This window comes from Salvelinus namaycush, chromosome 14, assembly GCF_016432855.1.
Source record: "Salvelinus namaycush isolate Seneca chromosome 14, SaNama_1.0, whole genome shotgun sequence".
In the NCBI taxonomy this organism is placed as follows: Eukaryota; Metazoa; Chordata; class Actinopteri; order Salmoniformes; family Salmonidae; genus Salvelinus; species Salvelinus namaycush.
This window is the reverse complement of record NC_052320.1, coordinates 28,060,305-28,087,617: the sequence shown is the minus strand read 5'-3', so window position 1 is coordinate 28,087,617 and position 27,313 is coordinate 28,060,305. Positions and strand designations below refer to the sequence as shown.

At 43.8% G+C, this 27,313-nt stretch overlaps 2 protein-coding genes across 2 annotated transcripts; one reads left to right on the top strand and one right to left on the bottom strand.

Moving 5' to 3' along the window:
* The first annotated feature begins 3 nt into the window (after window positions 1-3).
* snphb (syntaphilin b) lies at window positions 4-9,915 on the top strand. Its single transcript, XM_039007428.1, has 5 exons — window positions 4-53; window positions 5,412-5,522; window positions 7,689-7,841; window positions 8,187-8,493; window positions 8,590-9,915. The coding sequence occupies exons 1-5, from the start codon at window positions 4-6 to the stop codon at window positions 9,913-9,915; spliced, it is 1,947 nt and encodes a 648-aa protein (XP_038863356.1).
* A 3,746-nt stretch (window positions 9,916-13,661) lies between these two features.
* On the bottom strand, window positions 13,662-27,113 carry LOC120059361 (syntenin-1-like). Its single transcript, XM_039008362.1, has 9 exons — window positions 26,930-27,113; window positions 22,362-22,413; window positions 21,757-21,850; window positions 19,656-19,756; window positions 17,683-17,847; window positions 16,090-16,265; window positions 14,782-14,953; window positions 14,597-14,688; window positions 13,662-14,481 (listed from the first exon to the last, which is right to left on the bottom strand). Exons 2-9 carry the CDS (start codon window positions 22,410-22,412, stop codon window positions 14,427-14,429), a joined length of 906 nt encoding a protein of 301 aa, XP_038864290.1. The 5' UTR covers window position 22,413; window positions 26,930-27,113; the 3' UTR covers window positions 13,662-14,426.
* Between the last annotated feature and the right edge of the window lie 200 nt (window positions 27,114-27,313).

The window sequence follows — 27,313 nt, the reverse complement described above, 5'->3', positions numbered from 1 at the left end:
TCCATGTCTGCCCCTGCGCCTTCCACCCGGAGGTCTGTGTCAGGCTCACGCAGGTACAGCACTGCATACACACCTACACATCTGAAACTCCTACTCTATCCCCACTGGGTGCAGACGTCAATTCAACGTCTATTCCACGTTGGTTTAACGTGGGTTGCAGGTTGCCTAGCGGTTAGTGCGTTGGGCCAATAACCGAAAGGTCACTGGTTCGAATACTCGAGCCGCCAAGATGAAGAATCTACCGATGTGTCCTTGAGCAAGGCACTTAACCCTAATTTGCTCCCGTGGCGCTGTACGTCTATGGCTGACCCTGTAAAACAACACGTTTCACTGCACCTATGGGGTGTATGTGACAGTAAAAAACATGGGAACAATGTTGATTCAACCAGTGGGTCCGTCTGTCCTCATTTCTCTAATTCATCCTCTATCGCTCTCCTTTCATCTTCTTTTTAGATTACCTTCACACTCTCTTATGTTCTCCACTTAACCCCGTCTCTTATATAAGTACACCCTCATTTATTTTTGACTCATCCTTTTAAAATCCCTCGTACTCCGTTTTACTAATCTCCCTTTTCTATTGAACAGCCCTATTTTCCTCTAAATGCTTCTCCTTTTAACTTTTTCAGTCAACCTCTTAGTCAACCTCTCTCGCTCTCTCGCATCTCTCTATTTTGTTCTCCCTACTTCATCCATTTTGTCTTCTTATCATCACCCACAAGAAATGGTCAGGGGTGAAGAATGTGGGTATGTCCCTCCCAGAGAACATGTTTAATGATGTGATGTCTCGCTGAGTATTGAATGCTGTGTGTGAACTTGTGTTTGTCTTTATTGCTACAGGGGCTCATAATCTCCTGGGAGAGCTAAGGCTCAGTTTTGCTTCAGTCCCATCCGCTGCTGAGCTCCATAAGCGGTTACAGGCCAATTTTCTCTCGCTCTCTCTCTCTCTCTCGTGCTCTCTCTCGTGCTCTCTCGCTCTCTCTCGTGCTCTCTCTCTCTCTCGTGCTCTCTCTCTCTCTCGTGCTCTCTCTCTCTCTCATGCTCTCTCTCTCTCTCGCTCTCTCTCTCGCTCTCTCTCTCGCTCTCTCTCTCTCTCTCTCTCGTGCTCTCTCTCTCTCTCGTGCTCTCTCTCTCTCTCGTGCTCTCTCTCTCGTGCTCTCTCTCTCATGCTCTCTCTCTCTCGTGCTCTCTCTCTCTCTCTCTCGTCACAGTTGTCAGCACTTTAGAGCTTTGCTTTTCTCTCTTTTTTTCCAACATGGTTGGTTTGACCATGTAACTGCTTTGTCAGCTAAAAATGAATGCAGTGGTGTGTTGGGATTATGGTAATAGTTGCTATAAAAGGAGTGAATGATTGGATCTCAGTTTATTTAACACACTGCAACTATATTGTGAACTTGCACTCTGTCTATTTAAAGTTGTCTTTATGTTGATACTGTATTTCACTTAAATTAATTACTCATGTCCAATGTCCTAGCTACAGCGCAAGAGTAGCATGAATTCTATTAGGCTTGGAAAACTGGAGCAAAGATAGAACCCAGCTCTGGTCCTTTCTGTCGTCTCTCTCCCTAGATTCAACCCTCTGAAGGCTCTGCAGCCCAAACGGCGCTTGCAGCAAATGCTGCCGTCCTCCTCCTCGCCCGTGCCTGTACCCGTGCCCGCGCCCCCTGCGTGAGACACCCTTCAGTTATACTGTCCCAGAGAGCATGCTCATGTGCCATAGTCATAGCTGGACAGACCGGCACAGACAGAGATCCATTGATCTTTGACATTCACTGATAAACCCTCCAGATGCACCAAACAGAATTGGTGGTACACTGACATATGCCAATATTATAGCCAATAGCTTGATGAGGTGATTGACTGATTTAACAGTGAATTTACTGAAGAGTACAGCTGTTAAAGTAGTAGTGCTGGCTGGTCAGTCACGCTGGACAATCTCGCAAACCATCTTCAAATCTGACCGTAGTTATTGTGTGGTAGTTTATAAGAGCAGTCTCTCTGTCCCACCACATTCTCGTCTCACTTCTTGCATTTCTCAGCTTGACCCTTTTCTGTTTGTATGCTGTTGGCCTTTGTCATAACCTGACATAACCCTTCCTAAAATAAAACTGCTCCCAACAGCTGGTTCTATCTGTTTGGCACTGCTTATTTCCTTCTACCCAGTCTGGAAGCCAGTGATTGGGCAACACTACTGTCCTCCTGGATAACTGCCAGAATTTGATTGCTTTGTTTAATTGCCTGTCATTAGTAAATTTACCAATTTGTCAACAGTCACAGACTAGTACAGGACAGGAGTTGCCCATCACAGTGCCCCTTCCCCATTCCTTCACTAATAAAATGTAGAAACTACATGAATATGATTTCAACAGAATTTCATTCTACTTTCTTTATTTGTCTTCTTTTCCCAGTTGTTAATTCTACTGACTTTTTTTGGTTTCTTGCTCTGATGTTGTTTTTAAGGGTTATGTGAGGTAGGAATTTCCCCAAATTGCAGGTTGTAATTGTGCATATTTTTGGTGTGGGCTCTGATGCCACTGCTCACCTTTTGTCCTGAGGGGGACAGGAGGGGGACAGAGTAAGAAGGCAGAAATGTGTCTGGTCCACATGTCAGCATCTTAATCACGGTTTAATAATTTCTTTGTTTAGGAGAATAATGTTTAGATGAAGTCATCTTCAGATGCCCTGTTAACCTATAGCAGACCTCGACAGGGCAAGTTCATGTCTCGTTAGTAGTTGTAATCTGCCTATGCTCTCTCTCATTAAAGAACAAATCTGCTGTATTTACACACATCAGTGTAGAGGAATCTCCCAGAGCCAAGGATTAAGTTCTAATGAGCCAGTTTTTAAGGAGAAGGATTACTTTAATCCATTTCATTCTAAATGTATTTCTAATTCATCATTAGCCAGTGTTTCTGCTCTAAACAATCCAGGCTACGGTCTTTATTTTACTTTAAACAGTCTCACTATCAAACTAGATAGGTACTCACTTTACTTATCCCATGATGACCATTGTTGATGTATTTGGCCAACACAGGGTATAAGCCCTAAGTACTATTGATGTTTGTCACTGGGTTCTAGTCTGACAGACATCACTGTCTCCTCACTGTAATAGCTTGTTGTCTTTGGCTAGGTTTGACTATTGCAGGTTCATAGAGCTAGACTACATTCCAATGGAGACAGACTATATGGTTTCAATGCACCCAACGGATCGAGGATATCTCACTACCAAGTCTCCGGAGCGGCACTGTCGGTCAGCACAACTCTCCCTTTATCCCTCTCTCTCCGTCAATTTTTTGTTGTTGTATCTCTCTGACTTCGTTCCCTAGGCATGTGCAGTGCATTCAGAAAGTATTCAGACCCCTTCCCTTTTTCTACATTTTGTTACGTTAGACTTATTCTAGAATGGATTTAATAGTTTTTTACCTCATCATTCTACACACAATACCCCATACTGACAAAGTGGAAACAGGTTTTCAGAAATTTTAGCAAATGTATAAAAAATAAAAACAGAAATACCTTATTTACATAAGTATTCAGAATCTTTGCTATGAGACTTGAAATTGAGCTCAAGTGCATCCTGTTTCCATTGATCATCCTTGGGATGTTTCTACAACTTGATTGGAGTCCACCTGTGGTAAATTCAATTGATTGGACATGATTTGGAAAGGCACACACCTTTCTATATAAGGTCCCACAGTTGACAGTGCATGTCAGAGCAAAAACCAAGCCATGAGGTCCAAGGAATTGTCAGTAGAGCTCCGAGACAGGATTGTGTTGAGGCACAGTTCTGGGGAAGGGTACCAAAAGAATTCTGCAGCATTGAAGGTCCCCAAGAACAAAGTGGCCTCCATCATTCTTAAATGGAAGAAGTTTGGAACCACCAAGACTCTTCCTAGAGCTGGCCGCCCAGCCAAACTGAGCAATCGGGGGAGAAGGGTCAATGGTTACTCTGACAGAGCTCTGTGGAGATGAGAGAACCTTCCAGAAGGATGACCATCTCTGCAGCACTCCACAAATCAGGCCTTTGTGGTAGAGTGGCCAGACGAAAGCTACTGCTCAGTAAAAGGCACCTAAAGGACTCTCAGACCATGACAAACAAGATTCTCTGGTCTGATGAAACCAAGATTGAACTCTTCGGCCTGAATGCCAGGCGTCACATCTGGAGGAAACCTGGAACCATCCCTATGTTGAAGCATGGTGTTGGCTGCATCATACTGTGGGGATGTTTTTCAGCAGCAGGGACTGGGAGACTAGTTAGGATCGATGGAACGATGAACCGAGCAAAGTACAAAGGAATCCATGATGAAAACCTGCTCTGAAGCAAAGGTTCACCTTCCAACAGGACAACAGCCCTAAGCACACAGCCAAGACAACGCAGGAGGGGCTTCGGGACAAGTCTCTGAATGGCCCGGCCAGATCCCAGACTTGAACCCGATCGAACATCTCTGGAGAGACCTGAAAATAGCTGTGCAGCGACGCTCCCCATCCAACCTGACAGAGCTTGAGAGGATCTGCAGAGAAGAATGGGAGAAACTCCCCAAATACAGGTGTGCTAAGCTTGTAGCGTCATACCCAAGAAGACTCAAAGCTGTAATCGCGGCCAGAGGTGCTTCAATAAAGTACTGAGTAAAGGGTCTGAATACTTATGTAAATATGATATTTCATAAATTTTTCTGCTAACATTTCTAAAAACCTGTTTTTTGTATTCTGTGTAGATTGAGGGAAAAAAACAATGTAATACATTTTATAATAAGGCTGTAACAAGATCTGGAAAAAATCAAGGGGTCTGAATACTTTCCGAATGCACTGTATTTAGTCTTAATGCCAATATATTGAATGACAAATGTATATTGTCATTCAATAGGCGTTTTAAAGTCTTAATTGGAACTTTTGATAACTTGTTCTGTTGTTGAGCATCACTAGATGTGGGGTGTTAGAGCGTTATGGTACAAAGTCCATGGCATGTAGATTGAATCCAGGTACTTTCTAAACCATCACATGCAAGCTGATCTGTTGTTGGCTGGGAGTAACCTTTCACCTTTGGCATTCTCATTTATTGATAGGCGTTGCAGACATGATTTGAAGTTCTACTTTGTCTTGGCTTTTGGTTTTCTTGACAGCTTTCATCTACTCAAAGTGCATGGCATCTTTGAGCCATTGTGTAATATCATCTGTGTTACAGAGCATACTGTATGTCCTTCATCATGGCCTTTTTAATGTATGTGTCTGTCTTGGCACATTCTGAGTCTGTGTTTTTTAGTGGGCATGTTTATGGGTGAGTTTTGGGCATGATTTTAATGTTGGTTGAGTTTTATTGAGGCAGGATTTGTTCTGGTGTTTGATAATGTCAGTTAATAGTACTCTGTCTGTCTATATTGCCTGATGTATTAACGGCCCCTTTCACTCTGGTACAGAAGGACAGCTGCCCCAGTCAGCAACAGAGATCCCTATGGCAACGCCTCTCTCAGCAGCAGCAGCACTAACTCTGGCTCCTGCAAGGGCAGTGATTGCAGCCCCACCAAGGGGTAAGACAAAAATAGGCTACCCCATCAATCTATAAGACTACGGGCTCTATTCAATCCGTATCGAGGAAATTCAGCGTCCCAGTGTGATTGAAATTTAAAGGCAATGTTCCCGCATTAGCTGAGACTGCATTCAAGGTAAACGCTGCCGATTTTCCGCTTAATAGGAACTTACCTTTACATTTCTTCAGCGATACAGATTGAATAGAACCCTATGGCTAGCCTGCTATGCCCCATGTCAGTATCATTCTCCTACTAGGGAGAATGAGTGCCTACTGCAAAGTAGCCTACAAAGTGTTATGTTTTGTATTATAAGGACATGTTATTAAAAGGTCTTATAACTTGTCAGAAGAATGTATGAGCCGTAGCCCTTGACACTGGTCAGCGCCTAAATTGGAACGCAGTGGCTGTACATGTCGTCAGAGTTCAGGGTCTCCACTTCACAGCTCTGTATGGGTTTTGACTGACAGCCGTTCTGAACTTGAGCACCGCGCATGACAAGGAGTTGCCCCCATCCCTCCCGCTAATTGGACAACTTCTGAAAGATTTTTGTTGTCTGAGTGAGAGAAGGTGTAAATTACAAGGACTCTCTGTATTTTGAAAGATGAGATGTTGAAGATTATAATAAATACCACTTTGATGTCATACAAGCAAGCTAAACACACGTGAGTCCAAATGTGCACTCCACATTTACATATCATAACACTCATGTCGTATACAGTGTCAACGTTTATGATCACTATGTTTGATGTACAGTTACAAGGTGACATGGCGTTATACCCTGGGTTGTCCTAAACAGAATGAGCCTATGTTTGATGTACAGTTACAAGGTGACATGGCGTTATACCCTGGGTTGTCCTAAACAGAATGAGCCTATGTTTAATGTATTGTGAAGAAAATCTGCCGTGGACCACGCATCTGAATACACTCATGACTCTATTCTATTTGCACCAAAATTACGATCCGCTTCTCTTAATTGCCTTGTGAAAACCTAACACTGTAAGATCGTATTTCGACGGGACAGTAGTGGAGAAGGTGGAAAGTTTTAAGTTCCTCGGCGTACACATCACGGACAAACTGAAATGGTCCACCCACACAGACAGCGTGGTGAAGAAGGCGCAGCAGCGCCTCTTCAACCTCAGGATGCTGAAGAAATTTGGCTTGTCATCAAAAACACTCAAACTTTTACAGATGCACAATCGAGAGCATCCTGTCGGGCTGTATCACCGCCTGGTACGGCAACTCCTCCGCCCACAACCGTAAGGCTCTCCAGAGGGTAGTGAGGTCTGCACAACGCATCACCGGGGGCAAACTACCTGCCCTCCAGGACACCTACACCACCCGATGTCACAGGAAGGCCATAAAGATCATCAAGGACAACAACCACCCAAGCCACTGCCTGTTCACCCCGCTATCATCCAGAAGGCGAGCTCGGTACAGGTGCATCAAAGCTGGGACCGAGAGACTGAAAAACAGCTACTAGGCCATCAGACTGTTAAACAGCCATCACTAACATTGAGTGGCTGCTGCCAACATACTGACTCAAATCTCTAGCCACTTTAATAATTACAAATTATTGTAATAAATGTATCACTAGCCACTTTAAACAATGCCACTTTATATAATGTTTACATACCCTACATTACTCATCTCATATGTACAGTGGGGAGAACAAGTATTTGATACACTGCCGATTTTGCAGGTTTTCTTACTCTACAAAGCATGTAGAGGTCTGTAATTTTTATCATAGGTACACTTCAACTGTGAGAGACGAAATCTAAAACAAAAATCCAGAAAATCACATTGTATGATTTTTAAGTAATTAATTTGCATTTTATTGCATGTCATAAGTATTTGATCACCTACCAACCAGTAAGAATTCCGGCTCTCACAGACCTGTTAGTTTTTCTTTAAGAAGCCCTCCTGTTCTCCACTCATTACCTGTATTAACTGCACCTGTTTGAACTCGTTACCTGTATAAAAGACACCTGTCCACACACTCAATCAAACAGACTCCAACCAGAAACATTTCAATTTATCGCTATCCATATAGGCCAATTCCAACGAGTGTAAGGGGTTTTAATAATGTCTTATTATTCAGCTTATAGAAGATAATGGATTCCAATACATCTTTGTTTCTCCTGTTTCCGCTCTCTCTCTCTCTCCAAGGCGTAACATGAAGGCATACGCCTCATGTACAGATAACCATGGCATCCGCCCGCCTCCCCCAGAGCAGTACCTCACACCCCTGCAGCAGAAGGAGGTGTGTATCAGACACCTGCGGGCCCGCCTCAAGGAGTCAGTCGACAGGCTGCAGGACAGGTGAGACACAAAAGGACACACTGGAATGATTCTCTAGCCAAAAGGAAGATCTGGACTCGAACCATTACATTTTCCCATTTACTCTGGTCTCGTTCAAACAAGTACATTTTCATTTGAGCATTTTTTGTTTTGGAAATATTATGCTCTTTGAAATATAGATTTTAATGTCAACTGCTACCCCATTTCCATCAAATTACCCTCATAACGCTTTCATTTCGTAATTATGTTGATATATAAACATAATTTTTGAGGCAAATTACTAAATCGCCAAACATTATTACTAAATCTCTCTCTTTAAACCTCCCTTGTTCACTCACTCCTCCTCCTCTTCTCTGTCTGTCTCAGGGACTCTGAGATCGATGCGTTGAAGACCCAGCTGTGTCGGATGCAGGAGGACTGGGTTGAAGAGGAGTGTCACCGCGTGGAGGCCCAACTAGCTCTGAAAGAGGCGCACAGGGAGATCCAGCAGCTCAAGGAAGTGGTGGACGTAGTGCGCACCAACCTCAGCTCCAGTGACTCCACCGACACCGGTATCCAGAAATACTTCCAGGACATCAACGTCCAGAACCACAAGCTGGAGACCCTGCTGCTCAGCATGGAGCTGGCTCAGAACGGGGTGGCCAAGGAGCAGGAGGCTGCTGCAGCAAGAGGAGTGGCAGGGGGGTCCCGGGCTGGGAGGCCTGGGACTGCGGGGTCATGGCCTGGGAGTAGTCCCGCTGCATCAGGGACTGGAGGGGGTGGCTCCAAGAGTCTGTGTGGGTCCTGTGACGGCTCCCCCGCCCGTTCTCTGACCCATAGCTCTACCTACACCAAGCTAAGCGACCATGCGCTGGGGGATAAGAACGGGAATGGCCTGTCAGGGGAGGAGAACCATGACAGCGGCTTTGTGTGCTGTGGGGAGAGTCACAGTGCAGCCAGCAGTCACAGGGCAGACTTACTCCTGGAGGCAGCCTTCCTATCTGAGGAGACAGCCTCACTGCTCAGCACCTACTCCCACCTGTCACCCTCCTCCACCTACGAGAAGCTGTGCACCGGGCAGGACAGGGTGGTGCCCCTGCGCTGTGCCATGGGTGGGACGGGCAGCACCAACCACTCCTGTCTGTCCCACCACCACCTGTACCTGCACCACCTCAGGGAGCAGGCCGTCCAGACAGAGAGCTGCCCCATCCCGGTGGGGTTGGGCTACGCCTCTGACCTGGACACCATCGCCGAGCGCACCTTCCGCTCTCAGGCCTGCAGCCCCACCTCCACCTGGGTCTCAGACGAGGGAGACGACCTGGACTCGGTTACCATGACGTCAGTCACCATGACAACCCTCACAGCTACAACAGCTGAGCCCGCTCCTGGTACTCCTTTAGCTAGCTCTGCCTCTGTCTCCTGTGCAGTGGATATGGCCTCCCTATCAGTGAAGGAGGATGGGAAGATGGTGGGAGAGTTGGAGAGGCATATAGAGGTAGTGGTGGAGGGCGCAGTGGGGATGGTAGAGGTAGGCAAGCAGCAGGAGGAGGAGGAGGTGGGGTTGGTACAGTTGTGTAAGCAGGAGGAGGTAAAGGTGCTGGGGTTGGTGGGGGAGGGGAAGCAGAGGGAGGTCAGGGAGTTAGATCTATATAATCAGAGGGAGGAGGTTTTGGAGGTGAAGAATCAGAGAGAGGTTGAGGAGGTGAGGTCAGTGGAGGTGGAGGAGCGGCCCCACACCTCCCAGCCCAGGAGCAGCTCGCTACAGAAGATAGCTGGGGTGACAGTGGTGGAGGTTGATGATGATGATGAAGAGGCTGAGGTTCAGGGAGCAGTAGGGGGAGCAGAGGAGTCTACCTCTTCTGAGTCTGGACCTGCAGTGAAGAGCTACTGGAGCCGCCACTTCCTGGTGGACCTGCTGGCAGTGGCAGTGCCCGTGGTTCCCACGGTGGCATGGCTGTGCCAGGGGGCACGGCGCGATGGACTGCCAATTTACCACTTCGGCTCACTGCTGCGTGGCTGCTGCACAGTGGCCCTCTCCTCCCTGCGCAGGGGCGGGGGAGTCAGGCACTACCCCGCGGGCACAGGTGGGGGAGCCATGGGGGGCACAGAGATCTGAGACAGGCCCCATGACAGCATGGGAACTGCACACACACAGCACTGCCCTCTCTGGTCCTGGGTCCTGGGTTTGTTCTCGTCCTCCACCTAAAGTACTGGGTAAAGAAAGGAGGGGAGCGATGATTTTGAATAAATTATTCTGAAGACAGGACAGCCCCAGCAAACCATATAACCCTCTCTGGTGGTGGCCTCTTCCACTTCTGCTAGACTGAGAAGGGACACCAGGATGTGTTGAACTGACACTAAATGGTAGAACTGAACGATTCAATGGATACTGAATGACCTGAGTGTGACTGATGGTGATTGTAACCACTCTCTCTTGTGTGCAGGGAGACTGAAAGGTCTGTAGGTCACTGTGGCTCTCTTTATTGGTCCAGTTCCATTTTGACTCGTGTGTGATCACACGACATGTGTGTTGTGAGTGTGCAGCATGTGTGTTCTTCTCTGTGTTGTATTGCGTTGTGTAGCCAAAGCACATAGATGTCTGGAGGCAATCGCAGCCATGGCTGTGCAGTAGTTGGTATGCTCATTTACGAGTGTATGACGAGTCTTGACACATGGCAGTTACCACCTAAAGGTACCAGGCAAGCTGCTGCTGTACATTTCTGCTTCCTTTCACTGGTGTCCTAGATTAACAATCACTCTTGTAGCATTAAGTCCATGTCCATCGTCCAAGAGTTAGTCATTCCACATCCATGAACCAGAAACATCTCAAGAAGGAAGCAAATAGAGATATAATAATTGAAACTAAGTTTATTTTTCTTTCAAAAATAGGAAAGGGATTATGGACTTTGAGGATTGTGATGGTAATTTGTTGTTATTGGGGTGTTTGCAGTGTTATGCCTGAGTTGGAAGAATCTGAGTGTCTTATTGTTTTGGGCTGTAATGGATGTAGTCATTGATGTGTAATAGTTGAAAGGCTGAGCAAGGCCTGTACTGTAATGTTTAAATATAATTCTTTGTTAGCAATTTCTGAGCCAAACAAGTGCTAACTGATGTCCACAAGATTGATGCGACCAACAAGAACAGTCCTTTTGAGTTGAAGTATATTGAGTTCTTTAGAGAAGAAACAGGATATATCTTATTTCTTTAGTAATTTCTTAACAATGTTTTGCACTATTATTCACTTTATGAGGTTAAGCAATTACTTGAAGTCAAGTTTGTGTATTTCCGAAGTCGAATGCGGCCACAGTTTTGCTTCTGAGGCTTTTTTGTGTTCAATATACTTTCTAACAGATATAACTGTATACTAGAATATGTTTCAAAGGAAAGGTGCAATTTTCCTTTGAACACTGAAAACTGTTGCCTTCCGTCCATAACTTTATTTTCCTGTACAGTGTTTTAGCCATAGGGGATATGCTTCTCAAAATGTGTTGCTGCTTTCTGGAATGTGCGCTGGATGTGCATTTGTGGTGTTGTTTCTCTATTCCTCTTCATTTCTGCTGTTTGACAATCCCTTCTGTGCATGTTTTTGCTTATTTAACCACTTCACGATGACTTCCAGCACCTATGAATAGTGAAACACACGAGCAGCACTGACAAAATAGATTGGGTGGTGAATTAATGAAATGCTTGGAGTTGTCTTACACACCTTTCACTGTTGTCATGTGCTTTAGATTTGAACACTTTCCACAACCCTGTTGGAATTTGTAATGTGTCTTGATATTGTGCGTTGCTGTAGTTCTTCCCCTTCATGTTTCATCATCATGACCTGTGAATGGTCCCCCTGCCGTTTATAAAGCCTGCTTGGTGTAAGTGGTTCAGGAAGCCTCTGCATTTTTTATTAAAAGCCATACTCCTTCCTGTAAGGTGAATGTGTTTGAGAATGTCTCTAGCAGAAACACAATGATGAAAATAGAGTGTGATTGATATTGATATGCATTTATAGATGACTCACCTGAAGTCTCCCCAACAGTACATGGCGTGTAGATCCCCCCCCGTTTGTGGCAGACCATTTTTGATGTTTTGGCCAATAATTGGAAAAACATCTGATCTGATTGGTCAAATTACAAATTAGTGGCAATATATCAGAATTTGGCTACATGTGTAAACAAAGCCATTGCTTGTTAAACCTGTACTGGACTATTTTATATTTCTCAAGCAATTTCATTGGTGTTTGAACAGTAAAACAACGCCCCTTCATTATGTACCTCTACGCACAACAAAACAAGCTTACCAGTAATGTGTAATGTGTGATGTTAAGTGAATTACTAAAGGCTAACGGGTCATGCTTATGTTATAGTTACCGTATGCTAATTGCTTGTTATTGCCCCATGTCTTTGTATTTTCCTGGGTTTTGAAGCATAATTAGATTTCTGGTGTTCTGGTCTTGCCACCATAGTACTTTAACAAGCCCAGCTCTCTCCATCGGATGCTTGATTTGATTTGGTAATGCACTGCTATGATGTTAAAGTGTATCTGTCCTTTGGGATAATTCCCTTTTCCCAAAGTGTACTGTTTTTGTGTGAAATGGTTTAAGCATCAACAAAGAGGATCAGGGTGATGGGTTTATTTATAGCTCAAAAGAACTACCCAAATCACATTGGGCGTCATTGGACTTTGAGTTTGGACATATCTGTAGGTCATTGGAGCTTACGTTAGGACATACCTGTAGGTCATTGGAGCTTACGCCAGGTCATATCTGTAGGTCATTGGGAGTCATTGGAGCTTACGCTAGGTCATTGGACCTCGCATTTGGACATACCTGTAGGTCATTGCTATATATATATATAGCATAAAAAGGTAGTCTAGAGTGTTCTGTTTGGAAAGCAGTGTTTTAACAGGGTTGTTACTGTATCCTACATCCATGTCACTCATCTTTATTTTACAATGTGATTGGAAGATATCTTAGTACCTCAGAAATAGTTTTTTATACATTCAGTCCAAGGAGACCTGGTGCACTGTATTGTTGGTCTGAGATAGGTTGTGACAGTACATGTGCATTAATATGGGATGTGTTGTGAGATTGTACTGTATATCCCAGAGAAACCCACACAATCTTGGTGGAAATCATGACGTTTTCTCTTTGAGGGTATTGTATTGAATGTGCAGTATCATATTTTTTGTTTGTCTAATTGTCAGATAATTTGTTGGATGTAAAGGGATCTATATCAAAGATGGTTATGAGACATATCTTTACCTGAAGGACATTTTCCCTCCTAAATGCCTTGTATGGGGATCAAGTAGCCATCATTATTAATAGCTATAGATCAATTATCTTAATGGCAATAGTGTGTACAGTGCAGACATCACGGTTCATGAGTACAAATGCATTTTCACTCCCACCATACTGTATAAAGCAAAACCAAAAGGCCCCATATTAAAGTGCATGATGTAAAACTGACACCGTTTCTGTTCAATTATCCACAAAGTACTTTCAAATGTTTTCACTGAATGGAGGTAATTTTAAAATCGCTGTGGAAAAGGAATTTAACCAAGTTGTTGTAAAATGAGTTTTAGGTTTTTGTTGAGTCTCATGGGCATTCCACTATTGTGTTCTGGCAGCCTTTAAAGGATAACATCACCTGTTGAGAAAGTATGTGGCCCCTGAGTCCATCCATACTTTAGAGCAATACTGTCAAGATTACTTAAGCATTATGGCTGGTTATTAAATTGGCCTATGTACAATTTTAGGTGATTTAATCCCTCCAGTAGTCCAAGGCAGAAGATGGGTGTTCTAAACTAGAGTAGACAGGTTGATATGGTGAAGGACATATCCTCTGAGTAAAGGGAGGGCACACACTGATATAGCAGAATGAAGGATTATTTATTTGTTTTAGTTATTTTGTATATAAACTTTTAGATTCTAGCATTCAGAATGATGGCTGTGTGATTTATCAAAGATTACAAAGAAAATGCAACCAAACGAACATTCAGAGAAACGCTGTGCACATCAATCACGGAATATATGCACTAAACATGATTGAACCCTAGATGTGTTTTATTTGTTGATTACTTTGTGCATCAAACAAATCAATTCCCAGAGTTAACTTCTCCATATTTCCTAGTTCATTTTGACTCCACTTGAACAATAACAAAACACTGAAATGGTTAGAGGAAAGACTACCTCTAACAGGAAGTGGAAAGTGCACTTAGTGGATCCACCCAGCGTAATACCCCAGCTGCATAGGGGAACAGGGTCATGATCAACAACCATGGGGGTCATTGGCTTTTACAGCATTTTGACACAAAGGGTGAAAGTTCACGAGCCAATGATCCATTTCCATGCTATATTTGAGGAAGCTCTGGACTCATAACGTTCATGTCTTTAAAATAAAGGTGTACTCAATGCAATGCCACATACAATGTAATATTTGACTACAAGAATTATCATATAAAAAGACGAAATGTAAATCTAGACAGAGGGATGAAGTAGAAAAGGAACTACATTGAAGGTGATTGATACAAGAGGTTTTTTCCAAAGAGAAAGAACCCCATTGGACGTTTAGGGGCCCAATGGGAACTCTGGACATTGTAGGCCTCCTGCAGGAGAACGTGGTCACGTTCTGGTCCTCACACCTCTGGCACAGAGTGGTCCATGGCTGATCGCAGGAGACCGCTGGACATTCTAAAAACAAACATTATATTAATCTAAATAACTTAAGTATTTTACCAGTGTTACTGATCTGAGGAAACAGTGTAATGCTATTCCTTAGACACTTAGCTCCTGCCTGACTGGTTACCTCTTGATCATGTGTTCGTAGATGAACTTGGGCATGATGGTGATGGTCATGGCTGTAGGGGAGGTGGTCAGGATGTCCTTGATCTGAGCGTCCTGCACATACAGAGTATTAGCATACATTAGACAATTTTGACACATTCATCGTTATGGAGAAGTCTCCGTCAACAGTTACAAGTCAAAACTCACCTTGAGGCCGATAACATTTTGGCCGTTGATCTCACAGATGTAGTGGTCGGTCAGAAGGCCATTGCGAGCGGCCGAACCATCCTTGACCAGCGAAGTGATGTTGCCCGACTTGAAGATGAACCCAACGTGACCCGAGCTGTCTTTGTGCATGGTGACAGTACGCTGGAACGGCCTGAAGTCATACCACAAACAAAAACAAATTAGGTACTCAATGCTCAAGAGTAGTAGTGCAGTCCACTTCCTCCTAAAATGTCTCAAATGGGTTAGGGTTGGTAGTGGCCTAAAGCTGCTTTTCTATCAAGGCCCATTCTTTTATTTTCCTGCTTTAGACTTTTGGCCTTTTTTCCCCCCATGTCCTTTGATCAGAATGATGTTTTGAGAAACTGCATACAAATTAGCCTAACAGCAAAAAAGTATATCAAGTGTGGTGATATGTCCAGCAGGAGGAGCCAGAGCTACAGTGTCAGATTTTCACAGCACAGAGCAACTAAGGACATTTTACACTCCATCTCCTCATCTATTAGCATTCCCCCTAATGGCCAGACATACTGATTAACACCAAAACCCCATGACATAATCCAGGAAACTGATCAAACTGGACTACACTGATTCCTCTCTGGAGGTCTTTCTAGGGAGTTGTTCCTAGCCATTGTGCTTCTGCTTCAGCTGTTTCGGTGTTCAGACCGGGTATCTGTAAAGCACTTTGTGACAACTGCTGATGTAAAAATGGCTTTATAAAATACATTTGATTGATTAAAATGTTGGTCGTCATTCATTTGGTATTCATTAGGATTCCCATTAGTCGCTGTAAAAGCATCAGCTACTCTTCCTGGGGTCCACATGAAACATGACATCATACATAGTGCAGAACATTATTAGTCAAGGACTGAAATGCATACATTTAAAACGTGACACAGCCTACATGTCAGTACATAAACACAATATCTAGGTCTAATACATAGTACAGTGCAAATTATAATACAATATATGTGTCTCTTCACAGTCCCCTTTGTGCAGTTTGTGTTATTTTTTTAAAAACTGGTTTTATTGCTAGATTGAGTTACCCGGGGTGGCAGAGAGTTCCATGTAGTTAATACAGACCTGGGGACTGTGAAGACACCTCTGGTTGCATGTCTTGTGTTGTACCGATGAGTGTCCAAACTGTGTGCCAACTGATTGAACAGACAGTTCAGTACCGTCAAAACATCAATACCACGCACAAAGACCCAAGAGAGACTGACATGCATGTTACTGACACTTTCCCGCTGTCTACATCTAAGTGCAACACGTGCTGCTTCATCTCCTTACCTGTCCCGGACGATGAGCTCGATGCGGGTCTCGGCCGCAGCCTTCAGGACTTTGTGGGCCTTGTCCAGGGTCCAGCCAGCACAGTTCTGCCCATTGATCTGGAGGACCTGGTCCCCGAAGCGCAGACCCCCCAGGGCGGCCGGGGAGTTGGCTTGAACCAACTGGATAAACACTCCCTGAGGAGGAGAGGAAATACAACATGTTCCACTGGAGTTATCAATCATCAACACACTGCATAGTCTCCCCCTGCTGGAATAACATTCCTCTTAGGTCTGCAGTGGAAATTAGATACAGTGCATTCGTAAAGAATTCAGACCCCTTCCCTTTATTCACATTTTTACTTTACAGCCTTAATCTAAAATTGATTAAATTAAAATTCCCCCTCAATCTACACACAATATCCCATTATGACAAAGCGAAAACCGGTTTAGACATTTTAGCAAATGTATTTAAAACAAAAATATTTGTATTCATTTGTATTCAGACCGTTTGCTATGAAACTCGAATTTGAGCTCAGGTGCATCCTGTTTCCATTGATCATCCTTGAGATGTTTCTACAACTTGATTGAAGTCCACCTGTGGTAAATTAAATTGATTGGACATGATTTGGAAAGGCACACACCTGTCTATGTAAGGTCCCACAGTTGACAGTGCCTTGTCAGAGAGAAAAACAAAGCCATGAGGTCAAAGGAATTGTGTCGAGACACAGATCTGGGGAAGGGTACCAAAATAAATCTGCAGCATTGAAGGTCCCCAAGAACAGTGGCCTTCATCATTCTTAAATGGAAGAAGTTTGGAACCACCAAGACTCTTCCTAGAGCTGGCCACCCGGTCAAACTGAGCAATCGGGCGAGAAGGGCCTTGGTCAGGGAGGTGACCAAGAAACTGATGGTCACTCTGACAGAGCTCCAGAGTTCCTCTGTGGAGATGGGATAACTTTCCAGAAGGACAACTATCTGCAGCACTCCACCAATCAGGCCTTTATGGTAGAGTGGCCAGACGGAAGCCACTCCTCAGTAAAAGGAACATGACAGCCTGCTTGGAGTTTGCCAAAAGGCACCTAAAGGACTCTCAGACCATGAGAAACAAGATTATCTGGTCTGATGAAACCAAGATTGAACTCTTTGGGAGAAACTCCCCAAATATAGGTGTGCCAAGCTTGTAGCGTCATACCCAAGAAGACTTGAGGTTGTAATCACTGCCAAAGCTACTCCAACAAAGTACTGAGTAAAGGGTGTGAATACTTACGTAAATGTGATATTTTCTAAAAAAAAAACTGTTTTTGATTTGTCATTATGGGCTATTGTGTGTAGATTGATGAGGGAAGAAAACCATTTAATCCATTTTAGAATAAGGCTGTAACGTAACAAAATGTAGACAAAGTCAAGGGGTCTGAATACTTTCCGAATGCACTGTACATTTATATAGGCTAGACTGCTTATTTAATAAATATTCAGCGATGCTTTAGGGGGGGGATTTAAGTTTCTTAGACAGATTTAGAACAAGTGCCTGCACCCCAGATATAGACTGGCCTGAGGATAGATAACCCCAAGCTTCAGTCTGGTGGTAAGTAAGGCTATCATGACGACTCACATTGTCGATGGCCCTCAGCCTCAGGCCGACCTTCTTATCCTGGTCCTTACAGAGGATGATCTCACGCAGGCCGGGTCGGATCTCTGCCCTCCTGATCCCCACGTCTGACCCAGTCACAGGACTCACCATGCCACCGATGCCCATGCCTGAGGGCACTGCCACCTGCTGTAGAGGGAGGGGAAAGAGACGGGCAGATAATATTGAGAGAGTTCAGAGATTGGAAGAGAGATGGCAGGTGTGGAATTGAATGCTACATTAATAAGCAGTTGGAGATGTAATGGAATGTCCATGGGAGGTATACTGAACAAAAATATAAAAACGCAACCAACAATTTACACGATTTTACTGAGTTACAGTTCATATAAGAAAATCTTTCAATTGAAATAAATTAGGCCCCAATCTATGGATTTCACATGACTGGGAATACAGATATGCATCTGTTGGTCACAGATACCTTAAAAAAAAACAAGGTAGGGGAGTTGATCAGAAAAACAGTCACCGCCACCATGGGGAATTCTGTTCACAACATTGACATCAGCAAACCGCTCGCCCACACAACGCCATACACGTGGTCTGCGGTTGTGGTCTGAGTCTGGTTGGACATAGTGCCAAATTCTGTAAAACGACGTTGGTAGAGAAATGAACATGAGATTTTCTGGCAACAGCTCTGGTGGACATTCCTGCAGTCAGCATGCAAATTGCACTCTCCCTCAAAACATCTGTAGCATTGTGTTGTGTGAAAACTGCTCATTTTAGAGTGGCCTTTTATTGTCCCCAGCACAAGGTGCACCTGTGTAATGAGCATGCATTTTAATCTGCTTGTTGATATGCCACACCTGTCAAGTGGATGGATTATCTTGGCAAAGGAGAAATGCTAATTAACAGGGAGGTAAACTCAATGTAAATGTTGTACACAACATTTGAGAGAAATAAGCTTGGTGTACATATGGAACATGTTGGGGCTCTTTTATTCAGCTCATGAAACATGGGACAAACACTTTACATGTTGCATTTATATTTATATTTTTGTTAAGTGTAGATTCAATTCCCAGCATCACCTGGAGAACTTCCACTTGCTAAGCCAGGAGGATTAAACCACCTAGAACTTAATAAAGATGATAAGACCTGCTTTTGACATTACTTTTTGTTCTCTCACTCATATTTCAGAAGACTAAATCTGCATTGTTTATTTGGCATTTTCTTGAATCTTCTTTTTGGTGTTCTAAAGTGAATGAGAGAACTAAATGTGAGTGGACATAATACAGGGCACTATGAGAGCTCACCCACACTGGCCTACACACTGAGGGGGAGCAGAGGCCTCACATATACCCACTCACACTCCAGGCTGCTGCTGAGTGAGTCAGTGGTGCTCTTGGAACACAGTGCTACACAGCACTCTGGTTTCTAAAGAGTCTTCTATGACTCAGTCTCATAGCGCCTCCAAAACCAATGTCCCTCCTGCCTCCCCCTCATCCCCCCCAAAAACTAGGCTACACGTCTCATTCTTATACAACTCTAGACAAAATATGTACGGGTGGGGGAAATCGTACCATACATCTCTTGTTGAAGCCTTATGGTTTGCATTTACTAACTACATCCGCTGAATTACTAGCTGCACTTCCGAATACCCTTTTGAATGCAACCTATTCTGTGAGGCGGAGGAAGCTTCAGTCAGGGCCGTGCTGTCTTCACTAGAGACAAACAGGATGTGTTGTGTGAGCTGGTCTGATGGCACTGGGGTATTCTGTCTGACATCTAAGCATCAGATAGAAGCAATAGATATAGACCTTACATAATATTCAGGCATCCACAGACAACTCCTCTTACCCCTCACTCAGCCAATGAGGAGAAAACACTTCTGACTGAGATCACCACTGACATCCTTCACACAAACACACCATCTGACATACACCAACAAGAGGTGGGCTCTCTCTCGTAGTGCTTGGTGGATTAAAACTACCCACAATACTTACATTGTCTGCCATGGGCACCAGGGCCATGCTCCTCTGCACCTCATCACTGTTGAGGCTCAGGCCCATGTACTCTCCCAGATCCTCCAGGTTAGGGTACAGGGCTAGAAGAGAACACATGAATACATTAATGCATTTGGACGATGCTAATTATGACTCCTGGCTGTGGCAAAAGTAAACAATGGATTAATGTGGATTTTGTCCCTATGGGCCTTCAGACAACTCAAGGTCAGGGGAATTTGTCTCAATATACATTTTGCATTAACTATCCCCTTAAAATAAACATGCGATATTCAGAAGTCAACAAATCAGAACATAATACTGACACAAAAAAACATTACTGTATGTCTCTTCAGTCCGTGTGTGTTACAATATTTACATAATGAGCAATAAGACGCATTGAACGCTCATACATTGTGATGGGTGGGGTCCAGGGGAGTACATCATGGGTTGTATTCACAGTCACACTGACCACTAGAGCAGGGTTAGTCTTGAACTGCTCTGCTCTGGAGGAAGGCTGCTAATAACCTGGCTGTTGTGCTTTAGCACAGCTATCATTTCCTGACATGACTCCCTCTCTTCATGGCTCTGAAAGAAAAGGCTGTTTCCCTGTTCCACTTTTCTGGCAGGAGTAGGCTGGGCTGGAGTGCCCGCAATGCCGCTACCTCTCTCTCTCCAAATAAGGTGCATGAATTGAGGAGAAAACTGAAGTAGAGGGGAGATTCAGCAACTCTTGGAGGACAATGGAAGTAAATTTAAAAAAAATCTTATTTATTAAGTAAAACCAACATGTTTTGGCTCTTGCCCTCAGAGTATTACACCTGCCCAGTGAACAGGAGACCTGTGCTATGTCAAACCCACACACAGAGCACAGTGGGAAGGGTGGAAAGGAAAAGGACATGCATGCAAAAGGTACACAGATGCAAAGACATGGTAGACTGATATGATAAGACAGAGACAGTCAAACAGAACACAAGCAATAAACATACAAGTCATACTGGCTATAGGGCACTATTTTTGGTTCAAGCAAAGGAACACATGATTGACACACAGAGACCACCACCCACACAGACCACAGATGCTGTATGTGAGAAGGATTTGCAGACAGTGATTCACCCAACCACCGCCTACACGCATCATTACAACCTCTTCCTATGAAGGGGGAGGGGAAGAGGGGGGGCAGGAGTGGGAGCTGTGTTTGAGCTGTAGTCCAGTGATGATGCCAGGGCCATTTCCTTCACCTCCTTTCCGGTCTGTCCCCTTCAGGCCTGAGAAAAAACACCCCTCCCCCCTCCTCAGCCCTGCTGCTAGGCCAGCCTTCTCCATGGCAACCCTAAACTAGCTCCACTGGAAGAAAACAAAAGCCCAGAGGACATCCCATCCTGAGAGAGAACCGGCGAGAGAGAGCAAGAGTGAAAGAGGAGAACAAGTGAAAAAGAGCAGAAAAACACATTTTCCTCCCCCTGGGCCCCCTGTCCATCTTCTACTTTCCTTTTATCTTGTACTTCTGCATCATCCTCCCCCAATCGGACTCCGTGCATTGAGGGACTGTTCACTGCGGTCTCCCTGCCCATTTCACCCTCACTCAAAGACCCTGAGGCTGAGAGGAGAGTGAGAGCCACGGAGTAGGAGCAGAGGGAAATGTCATTCACTCCCCTGGTAGGCCCAAAACACCATCTCACTCCCATCCTCTCGCTATGCATTTATCTCACTCCCATCCTCTCGCTATGCATTTATCTATCTCCCCTCAATACCACAAAACACAATAGAGCAGGCAGGAATTTGCCCTCTAAGGATAGACTGATTCAGGGAAGACCGCCAACAGAGACAAAGATGGAGAGGGAAACCAAGTGACAAAAGGAAGAGTAGGGAGAAAGTGAGAGATCAGGGCCTGTGTTCACAAAGCATCTCAGAGAGCTGATCAAGGATCAGGTCCCGCTCTTATGATTTAAAAGACCAAACAGATGCTAAATAAGCACTCCTACTCTGAGATGCTTTGTGAATATGGGTCCTGGTCTGCAGGAAGACAACAAACAGGGAATCTATCAAATATGGTATGTGATCTTTAACGTGTGATACAGGCCTCACAGAGCCAGGGACCTACTTGTTGATGGTATCCCCAGGCCAGCAGCCTGTGGCTGGTAGGTCCCCTCAGCGATGGCTGGGGTAGCAGTGGTATGGGCAAATTGGGCTTGGGCCTAAAATAGAAAAACAGTAGAGCAGTGTATTAAGTTGTCATACTGAAACTCAATACAACTCTTACAGTATAAGAGGACTTCTCCCCCGGCTATCTATACACACACACACAATACCATTAAGCTAGCACATGCAAATAAGTACAAATCTTATTAAGAACAGCCACTTCATTCCTCTTGGAAGTGAAAAAACAGGAAAGGTAATAACGTTGTCACACCTTACAATAATATGCAGCTGAACTGATATCCATTAGAACATTTATTTGGAAGACAAAACGTCACTAGAGAGTGTAACGGACCCTAGAACACCTTGGCGTACGCTTCAGAGTACTCCAATTTGTCTTCCTCTCTTGTTAACAAAGAGCAAGGCCGATTTCATTTAAATGTTCATTTTGGTTTTAGCCTCCCGCTGGCTTCATTGTTATCAGGAAGAGCACTTGATCAGCCGAGAGGAGCTCAGAGTAGCCTACTTCAAAATGGTTGAATATTCTGTCTGATACTTGGTTTGCCTTACCTTCATGACCTTGTCCACCTTAAGATCCTCGAGAGATGGATACAGTGACATTCTGTGGGGGGAAAAAACAAAATAAACTGTTTAAGTGTTGGCATGTGAGGAGTAAAAACTGCATCAATACAAATGGGAGCTCACCCATCAACTGCTAACCTTTGATGAGAATCAATAGATTAAATTTAGGGTGAGGACAGGTCCAGAGGGGGAAAGCCTATTTGAGATAACAGCCCGATGGAGTCTCGACCACACAGACAGCTTGTTGGAGGGCACAGCAGTTGGTCTGTCTGTCGATAGACCGTGACCATACACAGCTCTGACCGTGTGACAGACATGGAATGGCATTGGGACTCCAGAACCATAAAGCTCTTAATGAGATTCCTGTTTTTCAATTAAGTGTTTCACCACTAATCCACCATGAGCCGTTTCTGCCCATCCAGCACCCTTCATCCATTTATCATTGCACATCCTTCCATTATTGAGATGAAAAAGAGAGAGAAAGGTAGCTAATGGTAACAGAAAGATGTGATGTAGGCTAAGGAGTAGGTGGGTGGTCAGAAACATCACAGTCTACAAGACCAAACAAACAAGTCAGAGAAACCCTTATTATCCACATAGAACTAGCCCAGCCTACAACTAACCATTTAGAAACTGACTGTAACCTATAAGCTAAGGCTAAAGCTGACAGTCAAAACACACACAGCAGGCAGAATGTGTCATCGTTCACACACAGCCATCCCTCAGGCACTTCATTGGTTATAAAACATGTTATGCAAGCCTCAACCTGCTTTCTGCCTTGTCCCCACTGAACGAGCACACAGCCAAAATATCTCAATGAGCCGGGTTTGATCTCTGGTTGTCTACTATCAAGACAAAAACATTGACGGGCATAAAAAAAGTTGATAGCAACTGTACTAAAACCAAGAAAGGTAAACTGAAACCTATTAGCAAACACTGAAAAATATGAGGAAGCTTGTGGTATCTGCTTGGTATGTGACAGGCCTGATATGTATAGTCTGATGCAACATACTGAGAGTGAATAAAGACAAGTACTTGCGCTCTCAAAGCTGGAAAACAAATAAAACAGAAATAATGATCATGGAAAACTACCATCACATGGCTGAGGAAGACGGAGCAAAACTAATGGATCTAGGCCTAATTGAATAGCGAGGGAAACAGGATGACAGTGCAAATTCCCTTTTACTAGAAGTGGTACAGCCAGAGGTAATGCGCAACTAAGAGCTCACTTATATTACACTCCTTAGAAAGAAAGGGAAAGGTGGGACATGAAACGCAGAGAAAGAGGGAATGGCATCACGACTGAGTACACACTTTCAGTATACAGAGTAAATAGAGATCAGCTGTAGCACAGGGCACAGCAGAAACTCAGCAAAACCTGAGTTTAAAGTAGATACCATGCCCAAGAGTGTGAGCCCTGTCACTTATGAATGACTAATCATCATGCAACTCAACACACACACACCTTGCCTTTAAGGACAAAGGCTTAACGCTGGGCCAATTGTGCGACGCCCTATGGGACTCCCAATCACGGTCTGATGTGATACAGCCTGGATTCGAACCAGTGTCTCCCGACCCCTCCTGTCTCAGCCTCCAGTATTTATACTGCAAAAGTTTGTCGGGGGGTAGGGTCAGTCTGTCATATCTGGAGTATTTCTCCTGTCTTATCCGGTGTCCTGTGTGAATTAAAGTATTATCTCGCTCTCTCTGAGGACCTGAGCCCTAGGACCATGCCTCAGGACTACCTGGCCTGATGACTCCTTGCTGTCCCAAGTCCACCTGGTCGTGCTGCTGCTTCCAGTTTCAACTGTTCTGCCTGCAGCTATGGAACCCTGACATGTTCACCGGACGTGCTACCTTGTCCCAGACCTGCTGTTTTCAACTCTCTAGAGACAGCAGGAGCGGTAGAGATACTCTGAATGATCGGCTATGAAAAGCCAATTGACATTTACTCCTGAGGTGCTGACCTATTGCACCCTCTACAACCACTGTGATTATTATTTGACCCTGCTGGTCATCAAAGAACATTTGAACATCTGGCCATGTTCTGTTATAATCTACACCCGGCACAGCCAGAAGAGGACTGGCCACCCCTCATAGCCTGGTTCCTCTCTAGGTTTCTTCCTAGGTTCCGGCCTTTCTAGGGAGTTTTTCCTAGCCACCGTGCTTCTACACCTGCATTTCTTGCTTTTTGGGGTTTTAGTCTGGGTTTCTGTACAGCACTTTGTGACATCACCTGATGTAAAAAGGGCTTTATAAATACATTTTATTGATTGATTAACTATTGTGCTTTTCTGATGAAGGTGTTGGTGTATGCGTACATTGAACAACTTATTCTTTAGAATATGGTTGAGAAAGGAAAAGTCCAAAAAGTGCTGTTCCTTTGTCACTTCTCTATTACTGACAGTGACACCATCTTTTGTGAAAAGATCACAAGATCTGCTGTATGCTAGGAACAGGAAATGGGAACTTAGAGGTAGGCAATGATACACTTACCATGACCACAGATCACACACACACGACTAAATGAAAAAGATGAAAAAAACACTCCTACACATGTATAAACCCTCTCCCACAACATTGATGCAAATTACACTTACTCCTACATGCATAACACTGCCAAATGAATACAACCAAATCCTTGTTCCGCTAAAAGACCATCATACAAAACAACCACACACTTGTGAAAAGACATAACCCTACTAACTAGTTGACACTACTACACAGTAATACGGATAAAAATAAGCACAACAATGTGAACATTCAGCACAATCCCAGAGCCAATCTAAACATGCCGACCACAATTACATTACTGAGAAACTTCATGCTCAGGCCCAGACAACACTACGCATCCCATTCACAGACCAGGGAGACAAACACTCCATTATGTCATTGAGCACCAAGGCACTTTCCAGGTTTTCATTTCAACTGTTCCTTTTATCTCCTTCACCATTCAGAAACATGGGCTGGGTTATTCCCGGGTAAGCTTGGAAAATGACATTATTTTCATCCTCAACTAGGATCTACAGGTTTTTTTTTAGGACTGATGTGGGTGGAATTCCTTAACAAGAATAGACTAACTTTAAGACTCAAATAGGGACACAAGATGTGTGTCTTGAACAATGTGTTTCTGACAAAAATATCCTGAGTGATGCAACTTCCGTCGCTCTGCAGGAAATACCAACACACATTTTTGTAAACTGGCTTTTGGTCTAGCCACTACCCCGATATGTCCAGCAGCAGCAACAAACAGAGGGGTAAATTTCAGCACTTCCTTGAGCATGAACGAATTGGCAAGATACATGAGGAATGGTATCCCCTTGGCAACGTATTCTGGTCTATTGGCATGCTTGAGAAAGGGAGCTGTGGTAATCATGGTTAGAGAGCAGGGATGGTGGGGGGGGAGGAAAACTATGACAATGATCACAAGGTCTGTTATAACCTATGTTTGAACTGTGTTATGGCCAGTGCACCACTATGGCAGCACTCACCCTCTTTTTCAACCAGTATATACCAAGTCGTTTAAGATATAGGCCTAGCTGCCCATTCAAAATCTTCTCCTTCAAAGTCCTACTGCACTATAGCATAAACATATTAATAAACCTGTTTCAGTGTCTAGAGGTTGACTGATATTATTCTAAAACAGAAGGTAGACATTGTGCCAAACTTGAACCTATTATTGACCACATTTTCGTAAGCCTGGTTACAGCTAGCACTAGTTAGATCCCTGTAATATATGGATATGTATTTAGAGTTGGGCCAATGCGGTTTCTGGATGATACATTTCAACATTTTATGGCAACCATGTTAGCTCCCCATTAACATTACATGGGGAATATTTAAACAATGCTATGTAACTGAATGTCTAGAATTTGAACAATATTCAACATTCTAAAAGTTGGCCTAACTCTCTTAACGTTAAATATATGGCTCTGGAGCTAGGTTACAGCTGATAGCTCTACACAGATCTCTAGTGTGACATTTTACATTCTCCCGAATGTGTCAAGAAATCAGATAATATCACGTGTAGAGGTTTGAAACATTGAGTTGAACAGTTGTAAACAACGACAGTTATCGTTGATAACTAGCTAGTTATCTAGTTTATTAGCTAGCTAGTTAGCTACTTCACTGGCTAGGCGAACTTTAATAGCATTACTTAATATGACTAACAATTTGACACCATATTGACGGCACATATATTAGCTAGCTAGTTAGCTAACTAACGTATATGCTAGCTAATATATAAGACTTAATCAGCTAAGAAAACAAAGTTGTGGGTAAACGATAACTAGTAGTAACTAGCTAGGTTTGACAGTTAGCTAGCTAAATCAACGTATCAAGACAACATTCTTTGTTCATCTAATCTTGGCTAACACATCGCTGGTGAACACTAACTTGGCTTCACCAATCACAACCTTGCTTCGATAACAGGTAAAGTTACAAACGTAGCTCGCTATATCCCTTATTCATGACTTAAATTCGATTGCAATTACATTAGCTAACTAAATTAGATACGCTAGCAAACGGGAGATGTGGTTGGAAATATGTAAACTCACCTTAAACGTTTTGGTTGTCAATATATTAGAAAAATCTCCGAATATAGTTCCAATACACTTCTCCTTTTCTGCTGCGAATTTTGGACGACACCACTGCTGCTGAGAAGTGATATTACTGAGCTATAGAGTGATATTCTGAGTCACCTCACCGCTAATTTCCTGGTCGAGAAACGCAAGTCAATCACTTGTGACGTAAACCAATGACCGCCTAGCAGCTGCTGTTGATTTTGTCACAAGATTATTACTTACTCAACGCATAGCTAGCTACATAATGAATGTATGATGAATTTCTTTGCAAGTACAGCATGTTGAAATTGAGAAATCTGGGGTGGTTATAGACAGAATATGTGCATTTAGTTCTCAGACAGGAACTATAAATGGCTC

Coding starts and splice junctions, on each gene's coding strand:
- snphb (XM_039007428.1), top strand. CDS start 4: ATGTCTGCCCCTGCGCCTTCCACCCGGAGGTCTGTGTCAGGCTCACGC. Junction 54..5,411: donor TCTGTGTCAGGCTCACGCAG/GTACAGCACTGC, acceptor ACTCTGGTACAG/AAGGACAGCTGCCCCAGTCA. Junction 7,842..8,186: donor GTCGACAGGCTGCAGGACAG/GTGAGACACAAA, acceptor TGTCTGTCTCAG/GGACTCTGAGATCGATGCGT.
- LOC120059361 (XM_039008362.1), bottom strand. CDS start 22,412: ATGTCACTGTATCCATCTCTCGAGGATCTTAAGGTGGACAAGGTCATG. Junction 19,757..21,756: donor CCTGGGGATACCATCAACAA/GTAGGTCCCTGG, acceptor GTTCTCTTCTAG/CCCTGTACCCTAACCTGGAG. Junction 14,689..14,781: donor AAAATGTTATCGGCCTCAAG/GTGAGTTTTGAC, acceptor CTGTATGTGCAG/GACGCTCAGATCAAGGACAT.